This window comes from Eptatretus burgeri, chromosome 9 (assembly GCF_056783735.1).
Source record: "Eptatretus burgeri isolate ZD-2024b chromosome 9, Ebu_testis_v1, whole genome shotgun sequence".
Taxonomy (NCBI): domain Eukaryota; kingdom Metazoa; phylum Chordata; class Myxini; order Myxiniformes; family Myxinidae; genus Eptatretus; species Eptatretus burgeri.
The window spans coordinates 81,821,786-81,849,696 of NC_140969.1; the positions used below are offsets into that span (position 1 = coordinate 81,821,786).

At 43.1% G+C, this 27,911-nt stretch overlaps 1 protein-coding gene across 1 annotated transcript; it reads left to right on the top strand.

Moving 5' to 3' along the window:
- On the top strand, positions 1–27,911 carry EIF4A3 (eukaryotic translation initiation factor 4A3). The gene is made up of 12 exons (XM_085895766.1): positions 1–226; positions 2,622–2,694; positions 4,624–4,690; positions 13,296–13,358; positions 14,297–14,429; positions 14,652–14,732; positions 15,194–15,335; positions 24,360–24,498; positions 24,855–24,970; positions 25,105–25,212; positions 26,773–26,900; positions 27,164–27,911. Exons 1-12 carry the CDS (start codon positions 40–42, stop codon positions 27,178–27,180), a joined length of 1,254 nt encoding a protein of 417 aa, XP_085751892.1. The 5' UTR covers positions 1–39; the 3' UTR covers positions 27,181–27,911.

The window sequence follows — 27,911 nt, forward strand, 5'->3', positions numbered from 1 at the left end:
AAGCGCGGTAAGGATTCCTCGTTTTTGGGCCTGGGAAACATGGCGGCTGTAGTCGCTGTTGGTGCTGGTGGTGATGGTGGTCCGCAAAGTCTCCGTGTGAAGCGGTTGTTGGTGGAGGAAGATTTTTCGAAGGTAGATTTTGAGACGAGCGAGGAGGTCGATGTGACCCCGACCTTTGATTCCATGGGACTCCGGGAAGATCTGCTGCGCGGTATATACGCATACGGTGCGTGCTCCGTCCGCCTTCCCCTCAAATCACCACAGGGTTCTTGTCTTATTTAATGAGATGTTACGTCCTCTTACCACAAATATTGTGCTTTTTTTCCTCCTTGGTTTCTTTGAATGATTGAAGACTGCTTTGAGTAAACGCGTTTTGTATTGTGAATTGATCGCAATTCGGTCAAAATTATTCGTGGTCTTTCCGATGGTTTATAAACATTGGAGTTTGACTCTTAAAGCAGCACTGTGGTCCAATTTCAAATGGACGGACGGGCTCGCGTGCATGGACGGACACACGGACGGGCTCGCGTGCATGGACGGACGGACACACGGACGGGCTCGCGTGCCTGGACGGACGGGCTCGCGTGCCTGGACGGACGGGCTCGCGTGCATGGACGGACGGGCTCGCGTGCATGGACGGACGGGCTCGCGTGCATGGACGGACGGGCTCGCGTGCCTGGACGGACGGGCTCGCGTGCCTGGACGGACGGACACACGGACGGGCTCGCGTGCCTGGACGGACGGGCTCGCGTGCATGGACGGACGGACACACGGACGGGCTCGCGTGCATGGACGGACGGACGGACACACGGACGGGCTCGCGTGCCTGGACGGACGGGCTCGCGTGCATGGACGGACGGACACACGGACGGGCTCGCGTGCATGGACGGACGGACGGACACACGGACGGGCTCGCGTGCCTGGACGGACACACGGACGGGCTCGCGTGCATGGACGGATGGATGGGCTCGCGTGCATGGACGGACACACGGATGCACACACTGATGGACGGATGGGCTTGCATGCATGGACGGACGAATGTGCACACGGACGGGCACACACGTACGGACAGGCGCACATGCATGGACGGATTGACACACGCACAGATGGGCGGACGGAAGGATGCACACATTGATGGGCACACGTAGAAGGACGCATGCACAGACAGACGTGCATGCATACCTTCATATAAAATAGCTTTTGTGTGTGTGCGTGTGTGCGTGCGTGCGCATTGTTATGTCTGGATTCCTTCTTGGGACTGCGCTGCAGTAATTTGTTTTTATTTTGCACACACACACACACACACACACACACACACACACACACACACACACACACACACACACACACACACACACACACACACACACACACACACACACACACACACACGTTAAATAACGGCGTTATTGGTGGACCAAATTGAAAACTAGTAAACCAAACAGCTGACCTGTTCATATATTGCCTTCTTTAAAATGTCTTGTCGAACCAAGCTTTTCAGTATCTTGGATATTTGCAAAGTCAACGACATCTTGAGGTCTCTCTTTGTACGTACCTTAAATTCCATGTATTTCCTTTTGTAGCATATGGTTGTCGTTCATGATCTGGTCACCCTAAAAAGGCGGAGTTGTTGCATGTTTTTCAAAACATCCACTTTCCATTTTGACTACAGATCAGAAAAACCACAGATATCTAGATATCTTAGTATGAGAAGAAAGGTAATTTAATGTGGAAAAAACAGAAGAAAAAAAATGCAATAGTTTTTGTGTAACAGGCAAATAAGTGATACAAGTCAGGGGTGGAGTAAACAGGTGGAGGCGGCGGATGTGGTGAGTCAAATTTGGAATAAACTGAATTTATTTCAATCAATAAGCTTTAATCTAATCTATTTTGTTATTTTTTAGGTGAGTAACACTTGGGACTTGCTGTTGCATGATGCAAAATTGATTATTCAACTCGTTATTATTCGGCAAACCCTGACCAATATGTACAAACTCCTAAAAGAGATCTAGTAAATATCTTTACATAGTTATGTATCTCGCAGATTCTCAGGATTAATTTGGCACTTGAATTGTCCAAAACGGCCAAAGGATGACTGATCCACATCCAATTTACTCAGAAAGGGTGAATTCGAGATAAACGCGAAAACGTGTTTTCCTTTTAATGCATTATCCATTAAAGTTCATAATTAAAAATACCATATTCGCCATTAATTAGTGGTTTTTGCTTATTTTTTCACACAAGTGCATGGAGCTTGGTGATGTCTATCAACACAGAGAAAACTGAAAAATTGAATATTTTGACCCTGTTACGCAAATGATGACCAGTTCATGAACTACGACCATATCCTTTTTGGAACGGAGTTGTACAACTCGTGTTGACTCTTATTGGTGTAAGTGTTGTTCCACTCGCATTGTGTGGGGAGTCCAACATTGTACAAGTAATCTTCTTGAGTCTCTTACCATGTATCAGTTTTCCTCTTAGTCACTCAAATTTTGTCCATCGCCGTCTTGCATTGGTATTTTTGTCATTGAAGATGGACGGTGTCTACCACGAAGATGTTGCATTTGTTGTTCGATATTGCTTGTACATATGCTCATCTACCTACGTGCTCTTTCCAGGTTTTGAGAAGCCCTCCGCTATCCAGCAGCGGGCTATCAAGCAGATAATCAAAGGACGAGATGTCATAGCACAGTAAGTGCTCACGTTTGCCTTGGCATCGTCTCTTAGCAATTTAAATGAACCATACACTTTTCTTGTTCGTATCTTCTGATCTTTAATCCAGCAAGTTAATCTTGCCAATATTTGCAACTTTATGTTTCTGAATTTAACCAAGTGGATGTTTACAGATGTATTCTTGGTATCACGATTACCCGTGCTCGTCTCCATACACTGATTGTTCAAACCAAATGTCGAATTTTGATTTGGTTCTTTCTCGTGGTATTTTTTTTTTTTTTTACCCCTGCCATCAAAGGTGGACGAAGGTTATATTTTCGGGTTGTCCATCCGTTCATGCGTTCTTGATCAGTTTTCGTTAACACGATAACTTAAGAACGGCTGAAGGGATCCAAGTCAAAATTGGTACAAGTATGTATAATGATGTAAAGATAAACTGATTAGGTTATGTTCGGTAATTTCAGTGATTCTTCACCATTGAAAGATCGGGTCAAAAAAAAATAAACGCTCCACCATATAGCACGATATCTCAAACAGTTATGGACGGATTCAGGCAAAACTTGGTGGATGATTTGGGTTGTTGACTAAAACGAGCTAATTCGATTTTGGTTCAGGTCCAAATTCACATCTGGCCTATCAGTGGGATACAAAACGTACCCATTTCAGCTTGGCAGAGGTATCCGCTCTACCAAGTGCCATTTTAGTTCATTCTGCACTGATGTTTTGACTTTATTTATGATGGTGGTGCACCACTCGATCATGTGGTTTTATTCCGCTGGACTACGTGATTAGTCTGAAATGGGATGCTGATGTAATGTCGATGTCGATGTGAAGAACTGGGTTCAGTTGCAAGCAGTTCCAGAAATGCACTTTGTTTGATGCTTTATATCATGATTAATATGACCGAATATAAATCAACATTGCTAATGTTGTGCTACACCAAATACAGCAACAAAATCGGTAATTAATGGTGAAAATTGAAACTAAGTATTGGCCGAAGCATTCGGGTGTGATGTGAGAAGAATATTCTTGACGATGCTGATGCAAAGGCATCAGATGCATTCATTGAGATGCTCATGGTGGGTTCTTTGAGGGTAGACTCCTGATTCTCCCTTTTTCATTCCGTCTAGACACAAAACAATTGTAGGGTTCACACTCGAGAGTAAATAGCCTTTCTAAATGCTGACCATGCACCTTTCATACTTTCTCATGATTACTGGATTCCAATTGATAATAGACACTGCACTTTACTCATCAATACAATTAAACAACGCTGATACTTGACGCACGACCGCATGTCTCATTTTTTTCGGGTCATCATGTGAAGTTCCCAGCCCTGCACACAAAGTGGGGTTTGTGTGATCGACGTGCAAATACTCCAAATTGGTTTTTATGCCTCCGCTGACAGTCTCTGGAGGCATTATGTTTTCAGGTTGTCCGTCTGTACGTACGTGCTATCAATCCGTACGTATGTCTGTCCATGCTAATTACCTCCTCCACCGAATGTGAAGGAGATTAAATGATTCTTCACTCTTGAGAGATAGGGCCAAAAATGATATGTAACACGATGGCTCAAAAAGTTGTGGATGGATTTGGATTAAATTTGGTGGACAGATTGTGTTTGTGACCATGACGAATCGATTCGATTTTGGTGAAGATCGGAATCTGGATCTGGTTATGAGTATTATTTAATTTTATAAGTGATTCTTCACCATTGAGAGATGGGGCCAAAAATGATTATATAGCATGATATTTCAAAAATGTATTGGGTCCAATATGTTATTGTGGATCAGGCATTACATGGCTTTGGTATGCGCTCTACCGAGTGCCCTTCTAGTTTTCTCTGTTTTGTTTTTTATTTTCAATTTCTTCATACTTTTCCTAACAGATAATATTGTGTCGTTCCTTAATTCCACTCTGTTCCCTGCCTCCCAATGAAATTTTCAGGTCGCAGTCCGGTACTGGAAAGACTGCCACGTTTTGTGTCTCAGTGCTGCAATGCTTGGATACTCAGGTGTGTGTATACCATGAGGCTACCTAAGAACGTTTGGTGTCTTGAAAAACAGTTTCCTAGTGTAAGCAATCCTCATCTGCGCTCTTTTGGGCAAAGGTGAGCATTGCGACCGAGTAGGACCCACGATTGATTCACATGCACTCGTTCGACACATTTTGGACTCGTGTGTTATTGCAAAAAATAAGAAAAACATTAAAAAAATTTAGCCAACCAGTTTTTAAATGGTTCACCAAACGAATTTCATTTCACCATGATTTTTTTTTCACTTTTGACATTTTAAATGTTGCTGACATCATGATACTTTGATTTCTTCATATTGTTTTAAATTTCCTTTCCAATTGGTGATTTGGGGGGGGGTCTCTTTAATTGGAGCATTCCAATAGTAGGTTTGGAATTGGTACTTTCAAATACCCCAGAAATAGCATTTTGATTGATCTCGTACTTCTCTAACAGTTTATTTAGTCCGCCGTCCCATCCCATTTTAATGAGATGCTAACAGGATACTGACATTGATGTGAGAGCTTGCACTGATTGGAGATTGGCCTAATTCCTTTGTACTTTGGAAAATCACTTTTAATAGAATTTAATCTCAACTATAAATCACCATTTTTGGTCAAATTTTGAGAGTGCAAATGCAACCCCTGTGTACATATACTTAAAGATGTACAGTACTGTGCAGACGTTTTGGTTATTTTCACTTTTGTTGGCTACTCCCTGTATTGTCCATCTTGTTTACTCCACCCCATCCCTCTCACTTTCACAGATCTCCTGTCCCCCACTGTTTTGTGCTTCCGTCTCCTGCTCCTATTGTCACCTGCTCCCTTTGTTATACGTTCTGTGTGTGAGCTCTTATATGAGCCTTGATATTGTGTAGATACAAAAAAACATATTCCCCATTAAACATTTGTGGGTAGTTAAGTGTGCAATATAGGTTGGAGTGGCGACCCGTCTCGGGTTGTGCCCAATGGCCCAGGAGGCTGCTTCAGCAGCACCAACACTCTGTACAGAGTATGGTCACATAACAGTTACGTGTGTGTGTGTGTGTGTGTGTGTGTGTGTGTGTGTGTGTGTGTGTGTGTGTGTGTGTGTGTGTGTGTGTGTGTGTGTGTGTGTGTGTGTGTGTGTGTGTGTGTGTGTGTGTGTGTGTGAGATATCTTCACATTTGGGTTTCAGAATGTGGAATGGAGTCCTTCCAGGTGTGGTGGAAAATAACTCTATTTCCACAATGGTTCAGCATACAAAGGAGAATCTTTAATATTATAAATATGTACATGCACATATGGGAGAAAATATAACAATGATGTTCTCAAAAAAAAATAAACCAATGTCACCCGCAGGGTGACCCGTATCTTGCCAAAAGGTGACCACGTGTGACTTCTTTAAGGTCACACTGAGGTGAACAGAGCTGCTATCCACCAGGAGCGACTCCTTGAGGAATATCTGCCTTCGACAGATTCCGATGAGAATCGTTCTACAGAGTAACCATGAAAAATATGTTTGCCTCATAATGTCACCAAATGACGTCATAATGTCTCAAGCTTGACATATCTAGAAAGCACTCGTCGAGGTGTTCAATTTGAGGTACTAACGATATGGTTCCTAAAACTTGGAAATTTGACCTTGGGGTCAAATATGTTTGACCTCAGGCGCTAACCATGAAGGTCAAGGCCAATCACCACCAAAAATCAATCAGCTGAGCGCCAGACCATGAACTATATTCCCATGAAGTTTGAAGACGATCCGATCAAAATTACTCAAAAAATAAGGGTTTCGTCGACTCCCCTGATTTGCGAGTGACCTTGACCTTTGACCTTGACCTTCAAAATTTTGTGCACTGAAAGGGACCTCTATAGGCCTCTGATATGCGAAGTTACAAAAATTTCAAATGATAACTGTGCTCTTCAGAATTTTTTATACGTGATTACAGACAAACAAACAAACAAACAAAAAACAAAAAAAAACAAAAAACAAACAAAAAAAAAACAAACAAGCTGACTTACATATCTTGCAAAAACTTCGTTTTGGCAAGATAATAACTGCTTTCTGCTCCTGAGAAAGGAGTGAGAACATTCTAAACAATGTAGGCAATGCCCAAGTACAGCCAATCGGAAAAGAGCACTCGAGGGGCATTCCATGTCAAGTGTACACACCCTCCCGACATGTTTTTTCTAATTTTCTCCTAATTTTTCTCCTAAAAATTTCTACCTAATTTTCTCCCCATATGTTGGTCATTTATTCACTTGGGTAAAAAAACTCAAAATACCAACTTTTAAACCTGTGGGCCCATCGGGCCCCCCATATTTGGGCGCCCCTGGTTGTCCCACAATCTTCCAGAGGCCATATCACAAGTTGTAATGGTCCGATTTGGCTGATCTTGGTATCAAAATGCTCGTAAAAGTAAGATCTTTCGAATCTCGTAAAGTAAAATCACTCCGAAACAGTAATTTAAAAAAGTTATAGTTTGGGGCGCCCTTTGACCTTGGGCCCCTGCTCCCCAGCGAAACCGATGGTCCCGATTTTTTTCATGTGAGAATACCCCTTCATATACTCACACCTCAGCATAAATGAAAATGGGATCCCAATGGGTTCACGCATGGCAAAGATTTATGTTGGGGGACTCGGGTGCTGGACACACAATACGCCGCAATACATTGCACAATATTTGCACATGATTTCCAACACACTATATTGTACATAAATTTTCCACATGCACATGCAGGAACTGGAAGCGATACTAGTATGAGTAAGAGTTTTTCCTAGCTTATTATAGTCAAGATTTTTGCCAAACAATGTTTTATTTGACAGCTGTGTTTTTTTTTTACTGATTGTGTAGGTTCTACCTGAAGCAGTTTTTGGTTCTACAGAAAGAAGTAGATCAGAAATGCCCAAAATGTAGTGATCTTCAATGTCAGGAAAAAAGAAACTATTTGCGGGCCCGTTTGGATGAAGAAATTTCACTTTCACTTCATGAGTGTCCTGAAAGGCTTCCATGATGAAGGCAAGCCACCATTTTCCATCATAGTGCATAACCTGAGAGTTTCCCGTTAAAAGTTGGTGTAGATTTTGAAACAGCTGATTCGATACGGTGTTCCTCGCTGAGGCTGAATTCGCGTACTTGAAGAGCAGTTTCAGAATAGGGATGAAAGCATGAAGTTTTTGAGTTCCAGCTATGGTTTTGGCCGTTTTTAACCTTTCTTCCAGATTTCGTTCTACCTCGTCATACGCCTCTTGGGTCCCATAACCGAACTTCATTTCATTCAAACCATTTTCAGCAAAGGCGAAAAGATCTTTTGGAGAAATAATTTGACTGTCATAAGGTCTATGCAGGCTCTCACGTGTTGCTTCTCATTTGACTGTACCTCCCACGCCATCTGAAGGGCCCTTGCAATGACTTGTGGCAAAAAAATGCCATTCTGCGTCAATACCATACTCCGATTTGTGATGACATAGGTTGATGAAGGATTTGCAATTCTTCTATTGGCCAGCGCAACCGTCTGAGAAATAATATAGTTTCTTTACATTTCCAAAGCTAGATTTCAAGTGTTCAATGAGCATTCTTTGGAAGAGGTGGACTGAGACAATGTCATGAGTATTGCATTCTGATATGATCGTGAATGAATTGTGGTTTAATTTGCCATCGTCCGATTTGAAATGTTAATCCCAGGGGTGAATTGTCGCTTGAGAGCAAAGCCAATGGAATCCTTGGGCCGCATCCTGTACGACAAACGAATAGTTCTCTGACAAGTCTCCAATAATGACAAATTCTCCTTCACTGATTTCGTCTTTCTTATTTTTCAGAAACTGAGATTGGGCCTTGGCAATGAAGTCGTGTCTCACTAATTTCACCGCGCGTTCACAAAATTGATTAATGGAATTCTTCCAAAGGCAGGACCATGGAGCTCAGTTCAGATCTGTCGGTGGATGTCCACCATTTAAACTGAATTTCATCAATATCGTCGAGTTCATAAGCACTCAGTAGCTCGGTTTTGAAGTCTTCAATTGATGGGAAACTTTCACAAGTTCTGAGATAGCATGCCGGTTGTGCTGGGTTACAAACTATGCGTGCTATCACATGATGGAAGCTCAGAAGTTCGGCTATCTGTGGCATTTTGGAACCAAACATCATGAGTTTCACATTTTGATGTATCGTACATACACATACACTGTGTGTACTGCCTGAACCGACCAGGACACACCCTGAGGGGCGGAGCATGGCGAACTTCGCGAATCCAACTTTCAAGCCAGGGTTCTTCTCTTTGAATTTCTGAAACAGTTCCTTGAGATTGTTTAGTACCAGGCACTTTTGAATTTTGTCTTTTCCATGTTCATTCCTGACAACCACACAGTCCTTTTTTCCCGGCATTATTCGGCTGACTTCATCACTTCGGTAAAATTCGGTTCTGGCGAATTTCAATTCGACAGGCAATATTTTACCCTGTTTGGGATTTGGAGACGATAGCATACCATTTTCTTTCTCTAAATTTTTGGCTTGCACAGCCATTCTTTGGGAGCAACTTAATTCACTCATCATCCCTCTGATGCTCATATTCCTAGCAAATATTGTGAGTATACGTATTTGCTCTGAACGGCTCGAAACACACGTATTTTTCTTTCAGGCTTTTGATCACCTCTGGCATGCAGTTTTCATCACATTTTGCGCTGTATTTTGTGTTTTCTCCGCAGTGCTTGGTCCAGCAACTAGTTCTAATTTATTTCGCACAGAATCTTTCACTTTACTTCTCTTTTCAGGAACGTACCCTGGGTTCCTTTCCGCCTTTCGTTTGTCGAATGGGCTTTCACCTATCATCGATAACGACTGGTTTAATAGGTCAACTTCTGCTTCTCGCTCAAAAACCTCCTCGTCCTCATCTGTCAAAATAGATTCTGCAATGCCTTCGATAGTACCTTCTGATGATAATTTTGAACTGGTCGAAGATGATTCTTCAATACGCTCTGGTGACAACTGAGTAAGGTTTTTTCTGCACGAAGTACAAAGTCTGTCATCTTTTTTCACCTTTGAAGAAAATTTCATCAACATATTATTTGACACATTGCGAAGATCTTTTCGTTGTTTCGTTTTATGGCAGCTGAACGGATCGCAACAGTATTTTCGGAACTCCTTTCGATCTTCAGTCACCATGCTTACTGCAAAATATGCAAAAACTGAGATTAGCCCATTTATAACTTAATTCGATGATGGTTATACAAAAAATGTACACTTAAAAATCAATAGACACAATAGGCAGAATCATTTTTTCGCAAATGATGCAATATATATCCAGAGATGATAATTGTCAATTTCAGACGTAAAGTCACCTGCCAGCAGGTGACGTCATTGGAACGATGACGGCAAACATCGCCCAATGTCGAATCAAGAATTGGTGATATGTGGACCCCAAGAAATAAAACCATCATCACACTTGAACCCATTGAGATCCCATTTTAATTTATGTTGAGGTGTTGGAGTATATGAAGGGTATTCTCACACAAAAAAATTGGGATCATCGCTTTGGCTGGGGGGACGAGGGCCCAAGGTCAAAGGGCGCCCCAAACTATAACTTTTTGAATTACTGTTTCGGAGTGATTTTACTTAACGCGATTCGAAAGATCTTGCTTTTACGAGCATTTTGATACCAAGATCATCCAAATCGGTCCACTACAACCTGTGATATGGCTACTGGAAGATTGTGGGTCAACTGGGGGCGCCCAAATTTTGGGGGCCCTAAAATGGGCCCCCAGGTCTAAAAATTGACACATAATGTTTTACCATGGATACAAACACGTGCACAAAAAAGAGTGAAATCTGAGACGATGTGTGAAGATTTCGCTGAAAAATGTGTACACTTGACATGGAACGCCCCACAACAACCCCTTCGAGGTTCCCCAGGGTTTGGAGGTACAGGCATTTACACAGATCAAGAGAGTGAATCATTACTTTGGCACGTTCTCATGTCAGCGTTGATAAAGAACAACATTACATTGACTAGTGCTGCTCACAGAACCTCAGCACCTATTTACAATGCGTCCACACAAAAAGCCATGCATTATATTCTTTAAAATTTGTGAATTAAATAAGAAATATCTGAAGTTATGTTTAATCATTGGCTAATTAATATACTTCAGGCTTCCTGGAACTTATGCAACATTTCCAGGTTGTTGCATAGTTGTATTCAAAAAATGACAAATCAACATCAGTTGAAGGCAGATGTTTGTTTTACAGAAAGCAAATGTACCAGAATACATGGATAATCACGTTTACAAGGGAATCCTCTCAACTGCAGCATTTTCCCAAAGTTCAAATAATATTTTATGAGTGAGGAACAATGTCTTTATTCATTCACACTTTGGGCTGGCAACACCAATTACAAATGTTTCAAGAGGAAATCTTTGACATTGCTGGAATCTATGACACAGGGCAGGCTAAAAGCATCCACCTTCATTTCAGTAGGGGGTCACAATTCATGGACCAAGTTGTAAAGTTTTCTGTTCTCAAAGTTTGGTGCCGAGGGCTCTCTTCAGGATCGCCGCTGAGCCCCAGACAGCTTCCAACTGCAGTTCGTTTGTTTTCATGTTCCGAGGGATGGTTTTTAGCTCACCTGTAAAGTAGTTCTGGGGAGATTATGGGATGGCACGTCCGTCCGTCCATCTACAAATACTTGCAACTTCTTCTCAGAAACTTCTGCAGTTCGTTTGTTATAATATTCTGAGGGATGGTTTTTAGCTCACCTGTAAAGTATTTTGGGGAGCTTAAGGGATGGCATGTTGTCAGTCCGTCCACAAATACTTGCAACTTCTTCTCAGGAACTACACATACGATTTCAATGAAATTTGACCATAACCTTCATCACCCGTGATGGAATAAAAAAAACAAAAAAACAGGGTCTGAAAGGGTCTACAGAGGGAGTTTACACGGGGGTGGGGGCGGGAGGGAGTGGGTTGCCTCCCAAATTAAAAATCTGGCTCGAAGGGGGGGGGTTGCCCTCCAAAATATGCATTTGGTTTCTTCTCAGAAACTACACACGAAATTCCAATGAAACTTCACCACCAGCTTCACCACCCGTGATGCACCAAAGTTTGTTCATGACATTAAAAAAAATTAGGGTCTCAAGGGTTCTCTGGGTGTGGGGAGGGGGTTGCCCCCCAAAATATGTATTAGCTTTCTTTTCTGAAACCACACACACAATTTTGATTCAATTTGACCAAAACCTTTCTCACCCGTTTTATACCAAGGTTTATTCATGGCATTAAAAAAAAATCCATGGTATTTACTTTCTTCTCCATGATATATTTTGTGGGTCATCCATGACTACCAGTGGTTGCCTGATTATCTTATTTAGCCGCTACCAGGTGAGTGCCCAGGAATACTACCCCTATGTTTAATATCTCTGTGAGGTTCTTTGTCATCATTCCTGTAGCTCCAGCTATCACTGGTACAACTTTGGCATTCTTCAGCTTCCAGGATCTTCTCACTTCATTCTTGAGGTCTTGGTTTGTTTGAGCGCTTTATTGTGAAGAAATCGTTGCGGCCTGTTCCAAGTCACGGCATGGTTGGACAGGCCAAAAAAGTTTGTGGCTTCAGACCCCAGCAAGGTAACCCAGGATACGCTTTTAGACCCCAGAGATCGAGGTGGCCGAGGATGCACCTGATAAAGGATATAATTAAATAAGGCTGTTAATTATCTTCAAATGGGGTGTTTTAATTAACCAAAACACCCAATTTTCACTCTTGCACTTCCTTAGAGTTCCCTTAGTATGCATGCAAAGTTTCAGGCCGTGAGGTTTCATGGTTAAGACACACAGACACACACACACACTTGTTGGTAGAGATATGCCCTTCTTTTTTCTGTATTTCTTAATAAACCCCTCTGAAATTGTTACATTTGTTCCGATCCATTCAGCATGTGAGTGGGATTGTAAGGGTGAATTCACACAAGCTGATGTTCCCCAAGCACTCTTGCTGTGGGAGTGGTGCACATGCAAAATGAATTCCCAAAAGGTTCAATATAATTGTTGGAATGCAGAGGGTTTAAAAAAATTTGAATCCGTTTCATTACAGCTCATTTCGTTTGCGGGGGTAAATGCTACCACGCGTCTCAGGGTCTTGTTAGACCCGAACGTGTGCATTATGGTAGGTTTCCAGGAAAATCATGATAAATCCACATTCTGGAATTTCATTAACAAAATGTAACTTTCTTGAAAAGGAAATGGTTGTTTGGAGTTCTGAGTTTTTCCAGGCCCCTCTTGCATGTTGAAGTGCATTCACAGATGCTTCATTGTGTGGACTGTGTCGGAATGGTGACCCATCCAGGATTGTGTCCAGTAGCCAAGACTGCTTAGGCAGCACCAACGTTCAGCACAGAGTATGGTCCCGATGGATGGAATGGATGGATTGTGTGGAGATCATGGGATGACGCGAATGTACCATTACAAAGGGAATTGTTGTAATTTTCTTGATCGTCCAAGCCATTATGACGATAGTTGAAATACGGTTGTCTTCAATTTGAGGGAAATCCGAAATTCAATTTGAGGATCCAAAATGTGCATTGGATCCTAAATGTCATGAAACTTAAAAAAATATATTTTGTTGTTTGTATTGTTTCTCTAGGTTCGTGAAACCCAGGCCCTCATCTTGTCTCCAACAAGAGAACTTGCTGTTCAGATTCAAAAGGTGTGTTGTGAGATCTTCTGGTTTTAAAGTAGAGGTGTTTCCTGTTAAGTTGTGGTGGGTTAAGGCTTTGTAAAACTGGATTGAGGTTGAGGTGCATTTAAGGGCCTTGTTGTCAAACCTGCTTTGAATGGAGGTAAAACAGATGCTGGTTGCAAAGATAAATATTTTCCGTTGCTTGGAGCGTGGTGAGAATTAACTTGATCGGAGTAATCCAGACATAGAAGTACAGTATTTATAAACGGGAAAAGTACGGTGATACCTCGCCTAGCGCTACCCCATAGAACACCGATTTATTATCTAGAGCTATTTGTCCTGGATAACTTTTGAACTAAGAAAACAACAAAATACATAACACGCAACGCTTGCCGAGTAAACGCACCTGCCACCATTGTTTGTATGCACACCCTCTGAGCCAATCAGGTGGAAGTGGGTCGTGCGTTCGACTTGGCTATGTCGTCCATTCGAACAATTCTCAACAATGCAGACGATATAAAAGCTTCTGCCCAGTCCACAACTTCGTTAACGAAAACAAAAAGTTAACTCGTTCAAGGAGCAGTTTGTAGGAGAATGTGGAAGGCCGGTGAAGCTTGGTTCGACAGGTTTTAGCATCACAGTAACTTGCACAGTGTCCGTATCATTGGTGACTGTGAGCACTGACGACCACGCCGGTTAAAATACCCCGGTTAAAATAGATGTACCATATCCCTGTGTTGTAAGAGGCTACCAGGGTTGCGTCAGGAAGGGCATCCGGCGTAGAACATGTGCCAAATCACTATGCGGATCATACGGATGATCCGCTGTGGCGACCCCGAACGGGAGCAGCCTTAAAGAAGAAGAAGAAGAAGAAGAAGAAGACATATTAAACAGAAGCTTTGTGTGACAGTTGCTGGTTTTGCTTTCATGTTTGAGTTGGTATGGTTTGGGTAATTTGTGTACAGGTATTGAAAGCTCTTGGAGACTACATGAGCGTACAGTGCCATGCGTGTATAGGTGGAACCAATGTAGGAGAAGATATCCGCAAGCTGGACTACGGACAGCATGTTGTTTCTGGCACGCCGGGCCGAGTCTTTGGTAACTTTGATACCTTTCCTCCTGCACTGCCATTGGATCCTAAATGTGCACACATACACCTGCTTTGTCCACTTTCCACCCCTTTCCTATGTTGTTTTTTTTTTCTCAACCTCTCTCTCATGCCTCCTTTCTCCTCTTTCAACTGTCTCTCCAACGCTTACATGTCTTCCTGATGTTAATTATTTGCTCTCTATCTATCTTGTGCCTATAATTTCCTACCAGACATGATCCGTCGGAGAAACCTGCGTACTCGTGCTATCAAAATGTTGGTGCTGGATGAAGCTGATGAAATGCTGAACAAAGGTAAAAAAATATATATATATAAAGGAGATTAAGCCTGGGGAAAGAGATTTTTATCATTATTATTTAAACCTCATGGGGTGGGTATGCCTGGTGTTGGCTTTATTGTTAGGGTGGTGGCTTGGGATCCCAGTCAGCTGTTGAATTAATACCAGGTGGGGTTGACTCTACCTGCCAGCCTTCTGAGGTTGGCAAAATGAGTGCCAGCTTGCCGGTATCCTGTGTCGGAGTGGCGACCCGTCCAGTATTGTGCCCAATAGCCAAGGAGACTGCTTAGGCAGCACCAACGCTCTGCACAGAGTATGGTCCTCGATGGATGGATGGATGGGTGAATGGTGATAGAGAAACATCCATCATGAACATATTTGTGTAACAAGGATTGTGTACCACCAGTTGACCTCGAACATACAACACAAAAAGGATGCATTGGGCTCACTTGTTCTTGCTATGATTCTGACCTGCAGGTTTCAAGGAGCAGATTTATGATGTTTACCGCTACCTTCCACCTGCCACTCAAGTAGTCCTGATCAGTGCCACATTGCCTCATGAGATCCTTGAGATGACCAACAAATTCATGACTGATCCCATTCGCATCCTTGTGAAGCGGTAAGATGATTGCTGTGTAACACCGAGTATGCAATGATTGTTTAGGATTTGAATGCCGCTTTTTGACTCGAGGATTCACACCACACCACGTAAGTGCAGGCCTGTTGGAACGGTCAGATCAAAATCCAGTCTCGTATGATGATGTCATTGCTGTATTGCTATGTGGTTGTGCTGAAACAAAAGTGGGTACCGTACATCACTTTTAAAGCTATTTGACAATTGCCATCATCATTATTGGCAAGTTGCCAGATCACATACACAAACATGTGCAAGTGTCACATGCTGTGTTCTGTATTTTTATCATGATGTGCTTTAAAAGTACAAACCACATAAAATGAGCGGTACAAACTCCTAACTGTGGTGCCATCCCACAAACATGGCTTTCATCGCACAGGACACATATCCGTTGAGGGTTGTGGAGGAGCTAGAACACAGAACGGACCCAGGACCTTACAGAACAAACAGTGGAAACAGGGGATGGTTTGGGGGGCACACCAACAGCAGGATAGAGGGCAAGATAGAAGGAGACCTTCAGGAAGAAAGAGAAGGGGAGGACATGGGGTGAACAAGCTGTGTACATGTGAAAATTCTCAGTCACAGAAGAGGAACAGGGAAAACTTGGTAAGAAGCAGAAATGGAATAACAACAGAAAATCCATTAAAAAAAAAAAAATACGACCGCCTGTCCTAAAGCTCACCTGGATTAGGAGCAACAGTCACTCAAACCCCCCGCAGACACCATTAGACCCTGACTTTTTTAATGCCCTGAATAAGCTTTTGTACATCAAGGGCAATGAAGGTTATGGTCAAGTTTCATCGAAGTTGTGTGTGTTGTTTCAGAGAAGAGAGCAAATACCTATTTGGGGGGGGGGTCGAAACCCTCCTGGAGATGCCCTTAATGCGCACAGATTTTGATGTGGTCGATGCACTTTGGGATGTCATGGGTGATGATGGTTGTGGTCAAGTTTCACCGAAATTGTGTGTGTAGTTTTGGAGAGGAGAGCAAATACCAATTTTTTTCGCGGGGGGGGGGGGGTGGCGGCAAAAAACCCCCATAGTCCACCTTAATGAGCACAGATTTTGATTTGGTCAATACACCTGTTTAGGCATCAGAAATTAAACTTGTGGCCAGGTTTCATCAAAATCGTGTGTTTGGTTCAAGCGTTAATGATTGAAGTGTTTACGGACTGACCTCACTCACTCACTCACTCACTTACCGATGGACACTGCTTGATCGCATAAGCTCATCTGACTAATGTTCACATGAGCTAAAAATGAAACTTCAAAAAAGTAAACATCCCACTGGTGCTTCACAAAAGGTCTAATAATCCTGTAATCAAAGACTGTGTATATGTGTGAAGATGTTTATTGGCTACAGAGTGGTGAACATGATATAATATGGTTTGTTGAACCAACTGTCAAATGCTTTTTATTTATTTAATTTCTTCAGCACTGGTATAAGGACTGAGTACACACATCATATGCAGCCTGCAGAACAAAGACATTGGTAGACATCAGTGGACTTTTTAACCGAAATTACAAGGGGATTAGTTGACTATGGACAAATGCACATCCGATATGAATGTGGGGTTCAGATGGGTACACCAATTGGCCAACCTTTATTTTACTTGGACAAAGTATCAAATTAAATATTTAAAGTTATCCATTGGGAGGGATCATAAGTTGCGAGCGTTTTTCAGGCTTTAACCTTCATTAAAGCAAAAGTGAGGTGCTGCCAATAGGAAGTGGTTGATATAGGGTGGGTGACGTCACCAATTATTTCACCATTGACGTGCTGCAGGTGAGGAATGCTTATTCGACTGCGGTGAGCGTCACTATGTCAGAGGGTTGATAGTCACAGGCACATTGATGCCTTGGGGTTGATAAAGTCAACTACATACCTGTGAATCTATCAACCCTATGACATTAATGTCAGGACTAAATCACCATCAATATTACTGATCATTTTGCCTGCACCACCTCCATGTAATTTACTGCATTTCCCGTTCACTTTGCAATGTACCTTATATCATTGAAACTGTATGACGGCTGGGAGACAGCTTTCGTGAATGTCTCATTGATGTCAGATCTCCCAACGATGACATCCATAAACCGGTCTCTCGTCATTTTAACCTTGCAGGACGCTCAATCCATCATGTGTTTGTGGTTTGACGCACTTGCACAAGTAGCAATGGCTCCCGGAAACTCAAAGAACAACATTTCATCTCCAAACATGGAACGTCCGCACCAAATGGCTTGAATGAAAAATTTTCTTTCTGTTAATATCATACAAACAAACACACATTCCCTACCCTTTTTTTCTGTCTTTTCAATCAATATTTTTCTTCCTCCTCCTCCTTTTTCCTTTGGCCAATATTGTCAGACCTTTATTCTTGGACCCTGTGTATTCGCAGGTCATAAAGTGTGACCTGTGTTGATATTCACGGTTAAAAAAAATATATTTATTTATTACAGCGCGTGTGCTGTATACAATTGCACCGAGTTTGAAATGTCCCCGGTGTCATCTGCCACGTCTCCGGTGGGTCCGGTGTCCCCCCCCCCCCCACGTGCCTCAAGACAGCCAATGATGGCCGTCCGGTAGATGCAGTGCGTAACCTCAACGGAAATGGCGACAATTGACGGAAATACCCGAGTATTTCAATGGAAATTTGTGAAACTAATGTGTTATATATGTGAAAACCATTTCATTTATTGATTGACGGAAAAAAAAAACGAAGAAACGCTCCCCTCATGTACGAACGAACGAACGAAAGACGTCATTTCCGTCCACCATGGCATATCGCGCCGAACGCAGAAAGCGAAGTTCTTCTTATGCCATCATTCTCTTTAATATTAGCCATAAACAAGTGTTTCGTCATGCATTAGTAGTTGAAATTTACTTACAACAAGAACGAAAAAATAATCTCCTCGGATTCAACAAGAACGAAAAAAACCCCGAAAACATCACGTGCAGGACAAGACCAATCGAGCTGAAGGAAACGATACTGTAACTGCGCTGCTCCTGATTGGTCAAAGGACACCACGTGTGTTGTGTGGGCGGTGTTATGCACAAAGATTCCAGGCTAAGTTCTTCTTATGCCATCATTCTCTTTAATATTAGCCATAAACAAGTGTTTCGTCATGCATTAGTAGTTGAAATTGACTTACAATCATTCTTTTGCGGCCTCCTGCCACGCTGTATCGAAATATTTCATTCCTTCTGTTATATATAAAGGTGCTTATCACAATAATAACAAGATTTTTACATTTCATATATTAAGTACGCTTTTTAATTGTTTTTCAACTGAAAAAGCATAAATTGCATATTTTAACATTAGTGTACTCATTTGATTCACCACATGTGCTGTATTGAAGGATTTCACTTGTTTTACACACCATTACTGGTCTCCTGTATCCACCTTGGAAATTGAAAATCAGCCAACATCGCAACATTACATAAAAAAGGGCAAAACCGAATCTCCTTAATTACAGCCCAATTATCTTCCTGTACATCCAATCATCAGCAAGGTCATGGAATCCATCATTACAGTTGAGATAAAATCATTCCTTTTCTCCAATAGCCTCATCTCAGATCATTCAATTTGGATTCATACCTAGTCACTCTACCTTGGACATGCTGCTTCGACTCTCCCAACAATGGTGGAGGCCCTCAATATCAGACATGAGATCAGGGCCATCTCTCTGGACATATCTCGAACTTTTGTGCCTTTGCCTTGCTCTCCAAACTGTCTGCCAATGGAATCCAAGGCCAACTCCACTCTTGGATTACTGACTTCCTCCCCCCTCGGAGTCAATGTTTGGCTCTCAACGGAACCCTTTCACCTCCTCGACCTGTCAAGGCTGAAGTATCCCAAGGCAGTGTTCTTGACCCCATATTATTCCTAATCTTCATCAATGATCTCACTGACTGGAAAATCCTCTTTATCTCTTTGCTGATAACTCAACTCTCTGCTGTGACATCTCTCATTTTTCTGACAGGCAACAGCCTTTTCCCTTTCCACAGACCTTGTCAAAATCACAAACTGGTCAAACATAATTTTGCTTATGTCCATATTGTCCACCCTTTGTGTTCCTCCTTACCCCTCGTCATTATATGCATCCCTTGTTTGTCCGTCTCCGATTACTTTCTCCCTCCCTGCTAGTATTATTCCCCTTTCTCCTATTGTTACAATTGTTGTCGTGTCCTGATTTGTTCTGTGTAATCGCTCTTCCACGAGCCTAGACCATGTTGAAATTTTTTTCCCAACAATGCCCCTGACATTCGCAGACCCCGCCGTTCGTCGCATTTTTCAGAAACGTATCCCCCTCGAATAGCGGGGTCCGACAGTATGTCACTCATGATGACCTGTACACCCTTGCCAGTATGTCACTCGTGACGCTCACACTGTCAACTTGGGATTGCTCATCTGTAGCACATCAATGGTGAGGTCATTGGCAACGTCACCCACCCTATATCAACTACTTCCTGTTTCCCATCTCTCTTTTTCTTCGATGAAGGGTAAAGCCCGAAATGCCAGCACCTTAAGTGATCATTTATGGCAGATAAGTTTAACCATTTTAACTCTGTGTGCACAAAGCTAAGAGCGGGGTTAATATAAGCCATAGGTTCATTTCTGTCTGTCCGTCCGTCCGTCCATCCACAAATATCAGTTTATGATTGAGTAACAAATTCTTGAAATTGTTAAATTTTGCACATGAATCGGAAAAAAATCTACCGTTTAATAGTATCAGGTCAGGTCAGGTATGGGAGCATGTGCCAGAACAGCGCGTCGCTGCGTCCACTTTCCGCCGGTACTCCAGGGGCCTCCGTCTGGCCATCCCCCAGGCAGATGCCAGGCCCATCCCCATCTCCTTGAGATGATGGTCAACCTGCTGCAACCATGAGGCACGTGGTCGGCCCACTGGCCTCCTCCACTCATGAGACTCCCTCGCTGAGAGAATCTGGTGAGCAGGATCAGCGTCAGGAAAACGAGCCACATGTCCATACAGCCGCAGCTGACGCTCACGGACTATGCAGGTAACAAATCTCATCCGAGTCTCTCTCAGCAACCGCTCGTTGGACACAAAATCCGACCAGCGATAGCCAAGGATTCTCCGAAGAGACCTGGTACCAAAGGAATTAAGTCTCCGTCTCAGATCCTTGGTCAAAGTCCAAGTCTCGCACCCATAGAGCAAGACTGGAAGTACCAAGGACCTGAAGACTCGGACTTTCGTCCTCCCGCACAGGTACCGGCAGCGCCCACACCCCATGATCCAGTGAATCCATGACTCCCCAGGCCCGACCCAGACGTCTATTGACCTCCGGCTCACAACCTGCGGAGACATGAATATCACTGCCAAGGTAAGTGAATCTATCCACGACCTCAACATCCTCACCACAAACAGACACAGACAGGACAGCAGCATCCAATATGTCACCGAAAGCCTGGATCTTTGTTTTGACCCAAGAAATCCGTAATCCCAACGGCTCCGACTCCTCATTCAGCACCTCGAGGGCCCCCAAGAGGATGTCTAAAGTCTCCGCAAAGATGACTGCATCATCTGCAAAATCAAGGTCCGAGATCTTGACATTGCCAAACGATGCACCGCAACTTGATCTCTCCGACATCCTCCCAAAAATCCAGTCCATACAAGTGCTGAAAAGTGTGGGGGCAAGTACACATCCCTGACGAACTCCAGTAACAACTGGAAATAAGTCAGAGGCGGTACCACCACACTTCACAGCACTCTCAGTACCAGAGTAGAGTTCAGACATCAGATCGATCAGTTTCGGTGGCACCCCACGAAGACCAAGAATCCTCCAGAGGACATCCCGATTCACTGAATCGAACGCTTTACAGAGATCAACATAGGCTGCAAGCAGCCCCTGCCGAAACTCTCGTCTGCGTTCAGTGAGGACACGAAGAGCAAGGATACGGTCAATCGTTGACCTCTTTGGTGTAAAGCCTGACTGCTCTGGACGCTGGTGCTCAAGCAGATGGTGGCGAACCCTATCAAGAATTATCCGAGCAAAGACCTTGCCCGGCACTGAGAGCAGCGTCACCCCTCGGTAGTTGTTGCAGTCCTGGCGATCACCCTTCCGTTTCCAGAGAGGGACAACAAGGCCCCTCTTCCAGTCAGTTGGGATGATGCCTGTGTTCCAGGCAGAGCACAAAACTGCATGCAACGACGCGAGTGCAGCATTTCCACCAGCCTTGAGAAGTTCAGCATGGATGCCACAGATCCCTGGAGCTTTGCCCCCTTTCAACTGGTTCACCGCAGCCCGTGTTTCCACAAGCGATGGTGGACCACAGTTGATTCGAGGGTCAGCAACAGGGATTGTAACACCCTTGACGTCCAACTCGACAGTTGGGGGATCAGCCTGGTACAACCGCTCAAAGTAACCGGCCCAGCGGGCCTTCACTTCAGACTCCTCTGTCAAGAGCCTACCACTCTCTGCTCGAACTGCAGTGCTCCGAGGGATGGGCTTGGATGAACGTAATGCGCGAATTCCCCTGTAAGCGGGACGAGAATCACCTGTCCACAGGTGATGCTCTACCCCCTCACAGATTCCTCGCACATAGGCCTCCTTGTCCACCCTCAGTGCACGTACAGTTTTACGCCTCAGCTCCCTGAACAGCTCAGCTCTGCCATTCAGCCTGGCCCTGCGACTCTGGTCAATGGTATCCAGTGTCCCTTGAGAGACAAAATTCTTCTTTGCCCTGCGGTGAACTCCAAGGCATCCACCGGCAACATCAAGGACGGTGGTCTTGAAGGTGCTCCACAACTCTTCAGGACCCCCCAAAGCACCCAGACCCCCCAAGTGTCCACTCAGCCTGTTCGCAAACTCCTCAGCTACTCTCTCATCCCTGAGCTTGGCAACATCCAGCCTAGGCTGGGATGGTACCATTCTCCAGGATTTAAGGTGCAGCTTTAGAGTTGCTACAACAAGCCTGTGGTCAGTATTGAGGAACTGAGCACTCCGGTAGACCCTGCAGTTCTGGATCATCCTCCAACGACCGTCAATGAGGACATGGTCAATCTCCTTTGCCACACCGCCAGCGTTGGAATACCAAGTCCAGCGATGAGCTTGTGGGCGCTGGAACCATGAACCAGCCACCCTAAGTCCATGACTTCTTGCAAAGTCAAGGAACTTAGTGCTATTCTGGTTCATAGTTCCTGACCCATGGGGACCAACACACACCTCATAACCATCCCTATCAGTTCCAGTCGATGCATTGAAATCCCCCAAGACTAGAAGTGTATCTCGTCTGGGGCACTGATCAACCACAGACTCGAGTGTGGCGTAGAATGCATCCCTTCACGGTAAGATCACTCGCCTCAGTCGGAGCATAAATAGAGACCAGGGGAAATGACACCTAAGGAGTGACGAATCCTTAATCTCATAATACGCTCGTTGACCGGTGTTACCTCAATTATCATTGGGGTCAGCTTATTGGACACAGCTACAGCAACTCCTTGGGTATGGTAACCATCAGAGCGACCAGACCAATAGTAGGTGTAACCACCCACCATTATCTCGCCGCAATCCGGTCTCCGAACCTCAGAGAGAGCTGCAATCCCGATGTCCAAACGCTTGAGCTCAGATGATAACAGAGACAGGTGATCATCCTCTCTTAGGGATAGGACATTCCAGGCACCCACCCGAAGGGACCGCCTCAGGTTAACCCAAGGAGACCGCCGTCTGGTGGACGACACCTCAGCACCACTCCGACACACTCTCCCGCAATCTGACCCACGGATGTTACCCCGTGGTTTCCCTCCTATCAAAGATTGGGGGTCCCGAAGGCTTTGCCCCAATCCCATCATCCGGTGAGCTGCCCTGCGAAGGGAAGCTGCACAGGAGGTACTCCCACGGAGTGGGTTTTCAGATTTTTTAGCGTTTTTGCGTTTTGCGGAATGAAGTGTTTTACGGTGGCTGGAGTGCAAATCCTGCCACCAACCTCCTAATAAGAAGTAACCCAACTGCAGGAGGACGTCCGCAGACACAGTTGGGCACTAGATATGGATGGCCGTTGGCTCACAAGGAGCTCCTCCGCCCTTTGACAGGTTTTGTTTTTAATCCTGCTGGGTGTCCATATCCAAACACCCTCCTCACCAGAAAACCTGGTGGGGGAGACGGTTTAGTCGCCGACAACCCGACCATGGAACAGGTTAGTACAGGTTTACATGGTACCTGTAGCAGGTCACAGATCGAACCTGACCTGACCTGACAATAATAGTATTTTGGCTCTGAATTTGTCCCTATCACACATGCATAGAGAGGAGTGAGATAATATTTTGACTCTGCCTGCCTGACGGTCAAACAAAATTGAAAATCATTCCAAACAGGAAACTTAGTTTTTGAGGACGTCAGAAAGGACACAAACAGGCACGAAGAACAATGTAGCATGTTAGATATAGTAGTGTAATAGCCACTGTACCAATGATGGTTAAACCTCCAGGATTCTTTATTTTATTTTAAATATGACTTTTACAATCCTTATTTTATTTCAATGTAATTATATACTTGAACACTGTGAAACACAAATCACCTTCTTATCACTTCCAAAACTTCCAGGTTTGCAGTAGTTGGACATGTTAAATAAGGTGGTGTGAAAGACTGCTTCAATGGCACTAACCTTCTGGATTTATTTTTTTTATACGATCTTTAAAATTATTATTTTATTTCAGTTGAATTATATACTTGAACACTGCACTGGGCAGGGTGTTCTGTGAACTCTGTAATATTCTTATGTTTTTATTCTCTTGTGTCACCAATGCAGACTGCTAGTTTTGTGCTGGAATTGGCAACTACCTTTTTTGTGGCCATGTTGGTATTTTATCTGCAACAATCATTTAATTTTACCTAATAGAAATAAAATGTAAATCTTAACGATTTTTGAAAAAAAATGTAGATGTAGTTCAAGGCGATTTGTGCACCAAGAATTGTTGATTACGACAATCTAAGTATTGCTCATTTCTAAGTATTGCAACCAGAGGCATAGCATTGTCTCCTCTACAGTGATGAATTGACCTTGGAGGGAATCAAGCAGTTCTTTGTGGCAGTGGAACGTGAGGAGTGGAAGTTTGACACACTCTGTGATCTCTACGATACCCTGACTATCACACAAGCGGTTATATTCTGCAACACAAAGCGCAAGGTGACTAATCAGCATACCTGTCTTCCCTTATGTTTCTTCATGTTAATAATTGTTCAAACCTGGAGTTTAACATTATCGTAAATGTAATTGTCGAGCATGTTTATGTTTACGCGTTTCGGGACGGGAGGTTCAAGGTGTAGGTCAAGTCCGAGCTTAGCAACCGAGAGGTCATGGATCAAAATCCTGGGTCCCAAAACTTTTGATAATTGAACTGATGGTGGAAAACGTCTTGTGTACATAAATTAAAGTATTTTGATGCATGATGGGCCAAACGTCCTTTTCCTTTGAATTCCATTGCGAATATAATTGTTTGTTGGGATCTTTAAGTTTGGTCATGTTGCCCTTTTGGCTGCCAGGTGGACTGGCTCACTGAGAAGATGCAGGAGGCAAACTTCACCGTATCATCGATGCATGGAGACATGCCGCAGAAAGAACGTGAGGGTATAATGAAAGAATTCCGCTCTGGTTCAAGGTAAAGGCTTCATGTCTTTGCTGCTTGCTTTGCTCAGGATTTTAGGGATTGATGATTTATTTATTTTTTATTATTTTCTCTTGCGTTTACACAATTAAAAAGATGTCCAACCAGTTTGTTTCACTGCCCCACAGCCGTGTCCTCATTTCGACGGACATGTGGGCACGTGGTCTGGATGTGCCTCAAGTTTCCCTCATCATAAACTATGATCTTCCCAACAACAGAGAGTTGTACATACACAGGTAATCTTTGTTTCGTACTCCAGTATGTAACATGGTACACAGCAGTTGATCTCTGATGAGATCTGCTGGGCATGAAAATATTGCTGCTGTATTGGTTTCGCTGATTTGAAAACTGGGTGGACATATTGAAGCTTTGGTGAGTTTAATATGAAAATTGGATGAAGTCGGTGTTTGGAATCATACGTCGATTTCCTTTACAAAGAAGACGGCAACTCCAAAATGTAGCATTTTGAATCTGAAAGCTACAGCCATCCTAGCATTTGCTACACTGACGGGTCTTCATGCCCAAGTGTAAAACAAAAAATGGTACCCTCCTTTTACTAGTTATGATTTTTGGGGAAAAAATAATGGTGACAATAAAAAACAGCAACAAGGAAAAGCACAGAATACTACGCTACTAGGAGTGACATGAGGCACAAATCCCAATGTCGTTTTGACAGTCGACCACACAGAAACACGTACATATTGAACAATGAAATTCAGTTCTTGACCTGTGGCCACAGATCCAAATATATGACAGATTTTGTTCGGGAATGTTAGAAGAAGCAAAGGAACAAGTCGATGCCTGGACGACATATAGTCAGGACAACAAAAGTTTAGTGTTGATCGCCACCAGCTGTAACAATCCTGTCCTTTGCCTGTGTTGGGCCTGTCACACGTACCTGGCGTGGCTGACCGCTTCCCCCTTGGTGTGCTGGAAATCTTGCCAGTATAATCTCTAGTTTGCATTCTCCCCATTTGTCTGCAGCTCAACTCAACCGTATCAACTTTTGATTGCCATTAAAACTGCTTTTTGGAACTCTTCCAACTGCAATGAATCGTCATCCGCATCACCGTCGTCCAATTGCGGTTCACGGTGGTATATAACATTACTGGGAAGTGGGATATAGGATCTGTTGGACCTTAAAATGGGACCACAACTTGTTTTGCACATTGATATATTTATATGTTGACTGCATATCTATTTATTTTTCTTGATTGTTTTTTATTAGTCCTCTTCTCATTTCATGAGAGGGGACTATAGGTTTGCTCTGCGTCTCCGTCCGTCTGCCCGTCCCACTTGTGGTTTTTTTTTTTCCGACTTTTTATTTTTCCCATACCCTTTAACATATTCATCTGAAACTTGGTACATGGCTTAATTATGATAAGTTACAGAACAAGTTCGAGTTTCAGGGTGTTTCGTCAATTTTTATCAGTTATTCCATTTTTGGACTTGCAAAATATCACATCGCTAGGGGACATGCATTGCAAAGCAATTCCCACTCTTGTTTTATTTTATTCAAAATTCAGGTTTTGTTGATTGAACTTTATCTCAACCTGATCTGGTTACATTAACCTTTTTAAGCATTTTGAATATTCTAACATGATGTTAATTGATGAAAATGTTTGAGATCTTCCACAACCCTTAATCATAACAAGTCTGCAGTCATATTTACCATCCCATCAAATGTTTTATTTCTTGTTTTAATCCAAATTCGTGACACGTACTTGTGAAGGATTCATATCCGTATTTTTGCTTTTATTTTAATATTGTTTTCTGTCCCGATTTCATTCTCACAGAATTGGCCGCTCAGGTCGCTATGGTCGTAAGGGTGTTGCCATCAACTTTGTGAAAAACGATGACATCCGCATACTGCGTGACATTGAGCAGTACTATTCCACACAGATCGACGAGATGCCCATGAATGGTACTTATCCATTAAAAAAGCATATTTATTTGTTGAACAGCGCACCTCCTCTTCCCCCCCCCTTCCTCCTCCACCCCTCCTTTTTTTTCTCACTGTTTTAACTCCTTTCCCCCACCTTTTATTTCTCTTGCTCCTTTAACTTTCTTTCTACTTCCTTGAACATTGTGTGACCCAAGTCACTGTGAAAGCAAAATGAGTGGTTGATTGATTCTAACTGCTGAACCTGTGTAACCCGCTCGTTTGCGCCCTACCATTTCTTACAGTTGCCGATCTTGTGTAGATTGCTGCAGGCTGCTAAAGTCGTGTCCAATCGAGCATTGTTCCATCCTGTTCAAGTTCTTCGGCGTTTTGGTGTTTAATTTGTATACTTTTTAATTTTCCCTTCTGCATCAGGTTCATTTTTATGGATAAGGTTTTTTTTAATGTTATAAATGACATATTTGTTCACCAGTAAACAGCAATTAATATGATTTGTTGTTCGTTTGTCATCTTGGGGCAAATATTTTGTTCTTTTCAGTTCAAAACTTGCTTTCATTTCAGAATGATTACAGCCAGATGGTCAGATTGCCTACATTGTAGCAAAGAGAACTTGGCCTCATATTTAAGTAACTGTTTTGGTTTGGCTGATGGACTTGAAGGCCAAGATGTAGTGCAGCATGATTGTGTAAATTATCATTCTAATTTGACCTTGACTTTAACTTGTTGAAAATGATCAAAACATTTGAGTAATGTATACAAACCATTTGAGAAGAGATTTTTATTTTGTTTGTAACTGATACCCAGATACACGTTTCCTGTTTTGATACATGTGCTGGAAATCAAAATATTGAGAAGTTGGATGATAAAAAAGGTAGTTTAATTGGAAAACTTCTGGTGTATGAAAACATAACCTTTTAAAGATTTCCAAGTTATTCACCGTACAACATGTTGATGATTGCTTGTCAAAGGCATCTGTATAATAGAGGTGGAAGGAGGTTTTTGAACATGACAACACTTGATAATGTCCTGTAA